The sequence below is a fragment of the Oratosquilla oratoria genome, chromosome 6 (assembly GCF_046742065.1).
Source record: "Oratosquilla oratoria isolate Oo_2021 chromosome 6, ASM4674206v1, whole genome shotgun sequence".
Classification (NCBI taxonomy): Eukaryota; Metazoa; Arthropoda; class Malacostraca; order Stomatopoda; family Squillidae; genus Oratosquilla; species Oratosquilla oratoria.
Genome location: NC_134782.1, coordinates 54,143,053 through 54,155,552, shown reverse-complemented (window position 1 = coordinate 54,155,552; position 12,500 = coordinate 54,143,053). Strand labels below are relative to the sequence as shown.

Below are 12,500 nucleotides of genomic sequence, written 5' to 3'. Positions count from 1 at the left end.
AAAAAAGGTAAGAGTTCAAAGAAATGAGAAATAATTGAGAGACGACAAATGGTGTACGTTTGAGAGAGAGAGAGAGTGTGTGTGTGTGTGTGTGTGTGTGTGTGTGTGTGTGTGTGTGTGTGTGTGTGTGTGTGTGTGTGTGTGTGTGTGTGTGTGTGTGTGTGTTTACCTAGTTGTATTTAACTAGTTGTATCTTGCGGGAGGAGAGCTATGCTCGTAGTGACCCGCTGTTGTATCTTTCCGCATCCAGTTTTTTCTTAAAGTCATGTATAGTTTTAGAACTCACCGTGTCCTCTTTCAGTTAGTTCCAGATATCTATTACTCAGTGTGGAAGGCTATTCTTTTTCAGGTTTCTTCTGTGACTGTCCTTCTTAAATTTCTTCTCGTGCAGAGTTTGTATGTTTACATATATGAATATGGTCGACTCTATACAAATATGGTTGACTCTTTGTACAAAAACATCCAATGGTTTTACTTCATTTACCCTTCCCTTCTTGTACCAATGCCTTATGCACTGCCTCCTAATAAAAATAAAGATATATACATACATCCACAAACTTTCATCAAACATTAAAAGAATAACTCATTCTTTTTCTTGGAAGCTGATATAAAATTTCAAAATTTTCTTCCAGTGAATTTATTTTAATCTGGACATCTCTTTATATTTTCAGGTCTTAAATATTTTACGATACATTGACGTGAAATATTGATTTCAGCACTCCTCTGTGTAACTAAATCTATATTCAAAAGTATCGTGTGAATGAGGTTGAATATGCATACATACATACATACTCACATACATGCATACATACATACATACATACATACATACATACATACATACATACATACATACATACATACATACATACATATACATACATATACATGTATGTACAAACAAACATACATACATAAATACATACATACATACATACATACATACATACATACTACATACTACATAATACACACATACATACATACATACATACATACATACATACATACATACATACATACATACATACATACATACATACATACATACATACATACATACATACATACATACATACATACATACATACATACATACATACATACATACATACATACATACATACCATACATACACGGATACAAACACACTAATATTTTGCCTACGTCCAGTAAACAACACACTGGACGATCAAAAGAAATCTAATAATGATATATTATTAGATACACTTAATAAAGCCAGTGATAACCATTCAAAATCAAAATGACCAAAATAGGCTAAGGTAGTGGTCATCGTTATAGTGAAATTCATTTGTGCTATATATCTTACAAATGTATCATTTGTTGCCTCCCTAGAGCGGGATACCAGATCGTTGTTCACGGGACAGTTGCTCACCACTTTACGCGTCAGTGTGTAGATCACCCCGAGCGTAAGAACTTTATAGTACAGAATGAAAAATAAAATGAATAGTGTTTAGTAATATACCAGTCAGTTATCGTAATGAAAGATTTTCCAGTTAGAGTTTTTGCTGTTTTTTTCATTACGTCATGGAAAATCGGTTCTAAAAATCGACTGTAGTGTAATTTGTTGTTAATATCCGTATAATGGGGAATTTTTTTCTTTCTGAACAGGACCTTAAGTTTAACACGCTTCTGAAACTTACGAAGAGAGGCTTAGGCACCTTAACTTACACTTTCTGGAAAGACGCAGAGTGCGGGGTGATCTAATAGAGGTGTTCAAGTTGATCAAAGGCTTAAACAAGGGTGATACAAACAAGGTCATCATATTAAAACAACAGGGCAGGACTCGCAGTAATGGTTATAAACTGGACAAATTTAGATTTAAAAAGAAAATAGTTAAGAATTGGTTTACTAATAGGGTGGTCGACGAATGGAATAAACTTAGTAACCATGTAGTTAGCGCTTTAACTACAAGTTGTTTTAAGAAACGATTAGACAACTTTATGGATGGGGATGACAGGTGGTGATGGATACGGAGCTGCCTAGTGTAGGCCTTATGGTCTCTTGCAGTCTCCTTCATTCTTATGCTCTTATGTATGTCCTGTCTTCGCCGTTTTCGTTTTTCTTGCATGGCGAATTAAAATTTGAGCGGATATTGATGTGTGTGTTACTTAGCTAATATTTTACATCGACATGACCACGTTCATACGTTCCGAAGCGCACAGGAGACAAAATAGACTAAGGATAATGCAGTAAACAGCACACTAAAATAGAACCGATCAAATTTATTTTACAAAAGCAAATAAAAAATAAATAATACACAAGTAGTGTTCTAGACCTTCAATAACAAAGTATACTGTACGTTTACATAATTTCGATTTATTACAAGAATGGTTTCAGTATGTAGTACTTGGTACAAGTACACTACTTGTGTACACATGAACGAAATGGCCGTAATTACATCCAGTAAGACTTCGGGAATTGATAAGGTCAAGCTACCTGAACTTCCGGTCGAAAGAGGCTTCACCTGAGTTTAGGGATGACACGCGAGGTTACGCGAGGTCACGCTAGGTCACATGGACGTGTTGTGTCCCTGAATTTGCGTGTTTGTGTTTGTTCAATAACAAAGCGAATTGCAAATTAAGTGATGGCTTGTTGAGGTGTGTGATGCTCGAAACAGAATGTCTTCGACATGATGTACTGCAACCTGACGTTCGGTTGCAAATGTTGGTAATGATGAAGTTCGTATATTGTCTTGATACTATACAGAACTGTTATAAAACCTTAAATGTGAATGTTACTTGAGGATGACAGTAAGGTGTGTGTATGTGTGTGTGTGTGTGTGTGTGTGTGTGTGTGTGTGTGTGTGTGTGTGTGTGTGTGTGTGTGTGTGTGTGTGTGTGTGTGTGTGTGTGTGTGTGTGTGTGTGTGTGTGTGTGTGTGTGTGTGTGTGTGTGTGTGTGTGTGTGTGTGTGTGTGTGTGTGTGTGTATTTATCTACCTAGTTGTATTTACCTAGTTGTATTTTACGGGAAGGAGAGCTACGCTCGTGGGGTCCCTCTCGTGTGTGTTCGTGTTGTTACTTATATCATGTGACGTGTATCGTTAGTGTATAGTTTTTACTCAATACACATGATTAACCCACTACATCAGATCCTCGTTGTTGTTATGGGTTGTAGTTTACCTGCGATTCTATCACACTACATCAAATAACCTAGAAATTCTTTTCTGCGGTAGTGGGAATTTTCCATGGCTTAATGAAATTGCCTGGCGGCATCCAGAAGGAAATCACAAATTATGAATATTTGCATAAGACAGGTAATACTCTCTCTGAGTATGAGTTGTTATATGTTTAATACTTTTTCTGGAGGGGGGTGGGCCTAAAAAATCCCTATAGTTGATTTAAATCCTCTGATAGCAAATATGATGAATATGAAGGGACGCCACCAAGATCTTCAACGACTTCGATACAAATTCCGATATTGCTCTAAACTCCCGATTCTGGTGGTTATCTTTAGTAGTGCAGATGGAATACGGTGAGAAATAAGATGCGGAAAAGTGAAAAAAAGTCTTCACCAGCCCCACTGAAATGCAAAAACTCGTTTCAAGTGCTGGCGAATCTGCAGGAAGAAGGAACTAATGAAATCCAAGAGAAGAAGGAAAGGGCAGACGCTGGATCCCTGCCCACAGGTAAGATTTTGGTAGTTGGGACAGTCAAGTGCGGTATTTAGACAGGGTTTTCTGCGACAAAGATAGGAAACATAGGACGCAGGTGTGTTTCCCTGGCGCGGGCATAGGAGATGTTAGAGATAGGATAGAGGAGTGTCTAGTAGGAGAAGGTAAGGACCCAGTAGTTTGCTTAAGTGCCGGAGGAAATGATATAGGTAAGCTAGGGAGTGAGGAATTATTTGCGCGGTACCGGGATGCGCTAGACAAGATCAGGAATAGGGGAGGTGTTCCTGTAGTATGTGGAATCCTTCCGAGGCGCAGAGTTGGAGGCATGTGGCATTCCAGGGCTATTGCAATGAATTGCAGGCTGGCAAAACATTGTAAGGCCAATGGATGGGCATTTGTCGACAACTGGGACCGCTTTTATGGTAAGAATCACCTATACACAAGGGACGGAGTGCACTTGTCTCCCAGAGGATTTCGGCTCCTTGCTGAATCCCTTGAGCGAGAAGTAGGCATCCTACAGGGTTTTTTCGGGTAGATTATGTGGGAGTAGGGGGGGAAGTATCGGAATATAGTTTAGGCAATAGAAACAACTTAGAGGACTGTGTAAAAAATCACCAAAGCAGGTGGAGGGAAGATAAACTTAAAGTTTACTATACAAATAGCAGGAGCATAATTAACAAAATTGATTTGCTGCGAGGTAAAGCATGCGTAGAAAATTTCGATATTATAGCTATTACTGGATCAACATGGCTGATAAACATTTTCTTCCGGAAATCGAAATAGAAGGATATAAGTTTTTTCATAAGGATAGGGTCGGCAGGAATGGGGGAGGTGTAGCACTTTTCGTTAAAAATACTTTAAACTGTATTGTCAACAATTCGATTAAGGAAGAGGACTGTACGGAATCTATTTGGGTAGAGATTATAGGCAAGAATAAGAAAGCTATTATTGGCGTCTTGTATAGACCTCCTAACCTCAGCATTGAGCAGACTGATTCCCTGATTCATGAAATTCACAGAGCGTCCCAGTACAAAAACGTTGTAATCATGGGAGATTTTAACTATAGAAACATTGACTGGGAAACTTTAATAGGAGATCATGAAGCGAAGAAATTCCTAGATGTAGTGCAGGATAATTTCCTAAAACAAATGATTACCGATCCTACGAGGGGACAAAATACCCTGGACTTAATTCTAACAAATAATGAGCACCAAATTAGCAGCGTAGTAGTGGGAGATAGTCTAGGCTTTAGCGATCATCAAGAAATAAGATTTAATGTTATTTGGGAAAAAATAAAAAGTACGAATAACGTTCAAGTACCAGACTTCAGGAAAGCAAACTTTGACAATATAAAAACCTATTTGAAATTGAATACGAAAAGCCAGGCGGACGTTTCAGACATTCTTGATTCTCGTTGCGGGGCTAGTCAGGTGTGGGTCATGGACGGTAAGAAGCATACCTTAGGTCAGGTCTGGGTCAAAGAGGGTACTACGCATACCTCAGGGCAGGTCAATTGGGGGCGAGGGCCCAGCAGTCAGGTCAGTAATTTAAATGACATGTATAACAATCTAACTGATCTAATTATTAATGCACAAAATACATTTATCCCCCTAAAGTCAATACGGAAAAATAGTAATACTCCCAAATGGATGACGGACAGATTGAAACATGAGATCGGAATGAAAAGAGGACTTTACGTAAAAATGAAAAACGGGGAATCACACCTTAGATCAAGATATAACGAAATGGCAAAGCTGGTTAAAAGGAATACACGTTCAGCGAAACGTAATTATGAAATCAAGGTTGCCAGTCAAGCAAAATCCAACCCAAAGGGTTTCTTTCACCTCTATAGAACAAAAAATAAAGAAAGAATAGGACCAATTAAAAACAATGAAAATGTCATGATTGAATCGGAAGAAAAAATGAGTGAGGAGTTTAACAATTATTTTCTATCGGTATTTACTGATGAGAGGTTAGATAAAGTACCTGACTGCGATCCGATTTTCAGAGGGGATGAAGAAAGTAGTCTAACTAATATCAACATTAGTAAAGAGGAAGTAGTCAAGCAGATTGACAGACTTAAAGCTACAAAATCTCCGGGTCCAGACGAAATTTTTCCAAGAATGCTTAAAGAGTGTAAATTTGAAATCTGCGACCAGTTAACTGAAATATTCAATAAATCGGTAGACACTGGTTCTGTTCCAACTGCTTGGAGGCAGGCAAACGTTGTTCCTGTTTTTAAGAAGGGAGATAGATCGTCTATATGCAACTACAGGCCAATCAGTTTGACATCGGTTATAGGAAAAATGCTTGAATCAATAATAGTAAATAGACTCAGAGAACACATTGAAGGGCATAATTTAATTCGTGTTTCACAGCATGGTTTCTCCAAGGGTAAGTCATGTGTGACTAATCTTCTATCCTTTTACACTAAGGTATATAAGGCGGCAGACAACAATGAAAATTACGATGTTATTTACCTTGACTTTAGCAAAGCGTTCGACAAAGTGCCACACCAGAGACTACTAAATAAAATCAAAGCCCATGGCATAGGAGGAAAAGTGTTAGAATGGATTAGAGCTTGGATTAGTAACAGAAAGCAACGGGTCACCATAAATGGAATAAAATCTAGGTGGGGCAATGTTACTAGCGGGGTTCCCCAGGGCTCGGTTTTGGGTCCCTTGTTGTTCATTATGTATATAAACGACTTAGACGAAGGGTTAAATAGTGATGTTAGTAAGTTTGCGGACGACACTAAAATAGGACGCCTAATTAGGTCAGGAGACGACGCCCAGATTCTGCAGGATGACCTTAATAAGCTGTTAACATGGTCGGTGAAGTGGCAAATGAACTTCAATATCTCTAAGTGTAGCGTGTTAAACGTAGGGCTACACAACCCCGAAAATAGATACAACTTAGATAACACGTTTTTAGAAAAATCTGAGTGCGAGAGGGACTTGGGAGTTCTGGTGAGTCCGGACCTTAAAACCAGGAAGCAGTGTATTAGCGCCAGAAATAAAGCTAACAGTGCATTAGGCTTCATTGCTAGGACGGTAACGAATAGAAGTGCAGAGGTAATTATTAAACTCTATCTAGCGATAGTTAGACCCATCCTTGACTATGCGGTACAGTTTTGGTCTCCGTCCTACAGAATGGACGTAAATTCATTAGAATCAGTACAGAGAAGAATGACCAAAATGATACAAGGACTCGGAAATTTGCCTTACGAAGAGAGGCTTAGGCACCTAAACTTACACTCTCTGGAAAGACGCAGAGTGCGGGGTGATCTAATAGAAGTGTTCAAGTGGATCAAAGGCTATAACAAGGGTGATGCAAACAAGGTCATCATAATAAAACAACAGGGCAGGACTCGCAGTAATGGGTACAAACTGGACAAATTTAGATTTAAGAAGGAAATAGGCAAGAATTGGTTTACTAATAGGGTGGTCGATGAATGGAATAAACTTAGTAACCATGTAGTAAGCGCTGAAACTATCAGTTGTTTTAAAAAACGATTAGACAACTTTATGGATGGGGATGACAGGTGGTGATGGATACGGAGCTGCCTAGTGTAGGCCTTATGGTCTTTTGCAGTCTCCTTTATTTCTTATGTTCTTATGTTATGTAGTGCAGATGGTCTTGGAAACTAATGCTTTATGAATTATGTATGAGAAAAAAATTGACGCAGCCCGAAGGGATTTCTCCCCGTCTTCTCCTTTCCTGCATGAGGGGACGGAAAGGGGGAGGTCGCCGAATTTATGAAGCGGCCTTGCTGTGGATGTGCTGTGTCTTGTGACACTGCTTCTGACCCAGGGCAGTGGACAGGATGCAGGTATGACCCGTCATCCACGAGGTGCCAAGATAGGAGGGAGGGAGGAGGGTGGAGGGGAGTGGAATATATGGGAAATGAAATGGGTGGGAGTGATTTCTATGCCTTTTTCTTTTTGGCTACCCCCCGTGTAAGGGGGAAAAAGCCTTTGGTATATGTATGTATGTATGTATGTATGTATGTATGTATGTATGTATGTATGTGTGTGTGTATGTACAGTATGTATGTATGTATGTATGTATGTATGTATGTATGTATGTATGTATGTATGTATGTATGTATGTATGTATGTATGTATGTATGTATGTATGTATGTATGTATGTATGTATGTATGTATGTATGTATGTATGTATTAATTATCTATCAGAGTCGGAATTTTGGACCAGTATCGAGACTCATCTCGGAATCGTCAAAATGTTTGCTGTCGTCTCGTCACTAAAACATATAAATTCACATTAGTGGTATTGATGATCATTTTAACTAGAAGTGTATCTCTTGGCTGAGTTAATACACCAAACGACAATTGGTTCAGGTATGTATGTGATAACCAGGGAACCTTAGAACGAATTAACTTTGATTTATGGACATTAAACATTGAACATATGAGGCGTCTAGAAACAGAGGGGCATCCCCGCCATTTTTACTGGTTTCGAGTTAAGCATGGATTGTGAAAGAAGTGAGCCTCCTCTATACATATATCCGTGCATTCGAAACCAGTAAAAATGGCGGGGATGCCCCTCTGTTTCTGGACAGCTCATATGAACTATTTTGCATCAAACACTATTAATCTTTTAAAGTCTAATAATATTTTTCTCTTTTTTTCTCCTTCAGGGCCAAGTGAAATATGAAATGGAGGATAAGAACAAAATATCTAAACAGAAAAGAAAGTTGTGAACAGTGATCTTTGTCTCTAAAAGTATTACGTGAAAAATGAATTAAAACAAAGACAAATGGAAGCTTTGGGAATGAGTGTCATATATTCAAGACTTATTTTTCAAAGAAATATAAAGTATTACCAAGATCAAATTGACCTTGAGTTTTACAGTGTTTGTTGTCATAACTGAAGAAATAAATCAAAATTCATTAAACAAATTCACGAGCAGATACCCATTGCATTTCAAGAACTAGACTACTAGAGTGAAAAAAATATATATATCTTTTGGATATAATATACACATATCTATATTTACTAAGAAATATATACAACGTTTCTAGATCTTAAAAGATAGTAATCAATTAGGATTATCACAATATTTGATATCAGTCATCAGTTCTGTGGTTTGAAATGTTTGCAATGTCATTACCAATTGCATGCGACGCAATGATAATACTCATCTCCACATCAATAGCCCTGACAAGGAAGGCGTCATCCGCATGAGAGCTCTAAGACCGTCACCACCAATAACAACTCAGAACCACGCACCCATCACCAAAATGCCTCGACAAGAAGAAGAACAACAGACCCAGCAACAACAGCAACAGTATAATTCAGCAGCAGCTCTGTCGCCGCTGTTTTGCCTTTTAGCCAGTATTGTATTCTCGACGTTTTGCATACAGTCAACTGTAGCAGCACCAGGTAAGATAAACAAAAACTTTTCATAATCAACTTGTACGTGTTTTATGTATATACATATGGAGAGGGCGATTTCAGAGTATATATATAAGTCCCCTTTGTCCTCTGTCTTATGTACTTTCCTGAAGAGGGCTACAGTTGATAGCCAAAATATAGGAAAATTCTTTATTCGAAGTTTATTTTCTCCGACTGTGGGTTTCCTGTGTGTCATATATATATATATATATATATATATATATATATATATATATATATATATATATAAACACACACACACACACACACATACACACATACACACACACACACACACACACACACACACACACACACACACACACACACACACACACACACACACACACACACACACACACACACACACACACATACACACACACACACACACACACACACACACAGATGATAAAGGTAGCCGAGCGGCCTCAGGGAAAGGTAACAGACAATTACGTTTATTTGTTTATTTATTGTAAGTGTTTGAGTGCCGGAAGGCTCATTATTTAATGGACAAAGAAGGAGGTATCTTACCTTGGGTAGTGTGGTCAACGTCAGTCTGGCTCTGTGAGTGTCCATACGCGGTCGTCCGAGCCCCATGAATATGGGGTCGGACCAGGGATTCGACTTTTTTTATTTTTTTATTCTCTCTCCTTCTTTCTCCCTTTCTCCTGCTTCATCACCTTTTCTCTGGCTGCCACCTTTGCACTTCTTTCCTTTTTTCAGAGATCGTCTAGCTTATCCCTGTTACAGTCCTTTTTGCCTGATTTCCAGTGGCACTTGGAGCTGCCACTTTTAAGTCAAGCTCCTAAAGTGTTGGCTCTTAGCGTGGCTCTGAGTTCTAGCGGAAAGGGTTCCTACCTCATATAGTCGGCCTTTGTCAACGGCGTCCCTTGGCCTGGCAATTATTTGTGTCAGAACCTGACCAAGCGGCATTCATAATGCGACAACCCCTCTCTCCTTCATTGAAAAGATGTGCCTTCCTACCGTTGTTGAGGAAAAAATCGGGACGCTTGTATAAGGTAGTCAACCTAAAAGGTTTCACCCCCTTGGAACAGCATTCGCCCGCGATAGCTAAAAAAAAAAAAAAAAAAAAAAGCTAAACCAAATATAAGGTGAATATTAAAGCATATTGACATACGTATGGAATATAGCATAAAAAATTATTTAGAATATGTAAAGATATCTCCGACCAGGCCGATAGCAGATGATCTTAGGTCCCAGCATATAAGTTTAGTGCCATATTTGACAACTACGATTTTATATCAACGAGTGGGCTTTAATCCCACCATCAATATGACGACATACAGTGTCCTTAATGCTATGGCGACTACGGATTCATTTTTTGAAAGGATGAGCGAGATATAGATTAAGCCTTCATAGGAACAAAACCATGTCCAGTCCCGAATACCACGGATAAAATTGTATTTAATCAGATATACCTATACAATGCTAGTTGGAAAATTCTACGTTAATTAAAATTGTTTTGGTTAGTATTCACAAGGTTTCTGTCATGTTTCGCTGTCACCATCCCAACTACGAGGGTAAATATATTAGAGTACGCGGTAGTTGGTGACCATCACAGAGTTTTATTCCATTCCCTCCTTTTAGGCCGTTTAAGTGTTACGTTACATATGTGAGATCGAAAGCAAAGGAAAAGATAAAAATAAAATCTACACCAAGTTTGTTTTACTGATCTTTGAGGTGATGTTATTTTGATTCCTATTAACATTTATTGGATATAATTTATTCTTAATCTCTACCCTATGCAATATAAGTATGGTACAAATAATGCGTAGTTTACACCCATAGAAAACATTGGCGTGGGGGTAGGTATATAACGCTTCCCCGCAGTACACGTATGTTCGTCCCTTTTCCCTTGACGCCTTTATCCAATTACATAATAATTTACATTGTTTAAATTTAGTCACAATCTTTACCTAGGATTACCAGACCTGAATAATCTACGAAATACAGAGGTAGCGTTGTGGGTGGGTAATTAATTGAACGCTCTCAATGGCGTAAGTAGAATATATTAGATTTGCGGCATCTAACCTTCCGACAACCTTTGTATCATCCTACACATAATAATCTAACCTAATGTCCACCAATTTTATCGCTGGGAGAGGCAATTCTCGGCCCCAATCCCTTTTTCAAAACGATTTCTATTGGTTTCTACTGACGGAATACATCTCATTCTTGTGATCACTATGTTCCTTCTGTTCTAGTATAGTTGTATGTATGTTAGAAATTCTCTATCCCATTTTTGTTCTTCCCAATGGGGCTCTCTCTTTGAATATTTCTCTATATAATTTGGCTAGCTACTATATGCAATATCTCCATAATTTACACTTTTTTCAAGACGCAGGTGTTATGTCAGAAATTCCCTATCCCATTTTTATTCCTCCCAATGGGGTTCTGTCTTTGAATATTTCTCTATATAAATTAGCTAACTACTATATGCAATATCTCCATAATTTACACTTCTTTTCAAGACACTTGCATGTTGTATGTTAGAAATTTCCTATCCCATTTTTGTTCCTCCCAATGGGGTTCTGTCTTTGAATATTTCTCTATATAAATTGGCTAGCTAGTATATGCAATATCTCCATAATTTACACTTTTTTCAAGACACTTGCACCTACCTGACAATGAGGTCTGTCTTTAAATGACTACTCCTTGCGCTATACCCACCTGGCGCCCATGATTCTGTCTGCATCCTTTGACGAAGGTCCCACCTACTACTTCGTAATATAAGTTAATGTTTTACTACCTCGTTTTGTGGAGGAACATTCATGCGGCCGAAAATAATAGAATTGTTTCTATACTGGAAAACTGAACTGGAGGATGGGAATTTTTCTCCTCCACCAGAATTTAAGGTTCCTAATTGGCTCATACATACGAACATGTCCTCATGATGTAATGGAGGGGTGGAGTGAAGAATCTAATTTCCCCAATTTATACCAGCGATTAGTCATGTACACCAAAAATAGATAAATAAGTAAATAAATAAATAAACAAATAAATTTGATAAATAAATTCCTTGCCCTACATATGTACCAATACCGCACATCCGAGAAGGATGGCCTGAAAGACAAAGAAGACACAGCAGTATCTTTTGTACAGTTTAAGGTAAATGAAGCGTGCACCCGTTGTTAGTGCATTTGCGTACGCTCCACAAGTACAAGGAAAGTTTGTAACCTTACCCCTTACATCTACAGCGTAACCATAATTGATTCATTTATTAATTCTTTATTAATTTGTTCTCTTGAGTATTTAACATTCATTTGCCAATTTCACGACATATGATACAGATTAAGGTTATGTTTGTTGCCTCCGTCCACCTGATATTAATCGAGTAGTTCTGCTGCCTCCTCCTCGTGGATGGAGAACGCTCTGGCATTTTTGTTTTATCATACGGAGAGATTACCTTCATGTTTAACTCCA

General features: G+C 38.3%; 1 protein-coding gene across 2 annotated transcripts in view; it reads left to right on the top strand.

Moving 5' to 3' along the window:
* Window positions 1-12,500, top strand: part of LOC143026490 (uncharacterized) — a 569,371-nt gene that overhangs the window by 97,324 nt on the left and 459,547 nt on the right. For both annotated transcript variants that reach the window (XM_076186968.1, XM_076186967.1), the window contains one exon: window positions 8,297-9,041. In XM_076186968.1, the coding sequence (XP_076043083.1) occupies window positions 8,777-9,041 (265 nt within the window). In that variant the 5' untranslated portion in view covers window positions 8,297-8,776. The remainder of the gene's footprint in view (window positions 1-8,296; window positions 9,042-12,500) is intronic.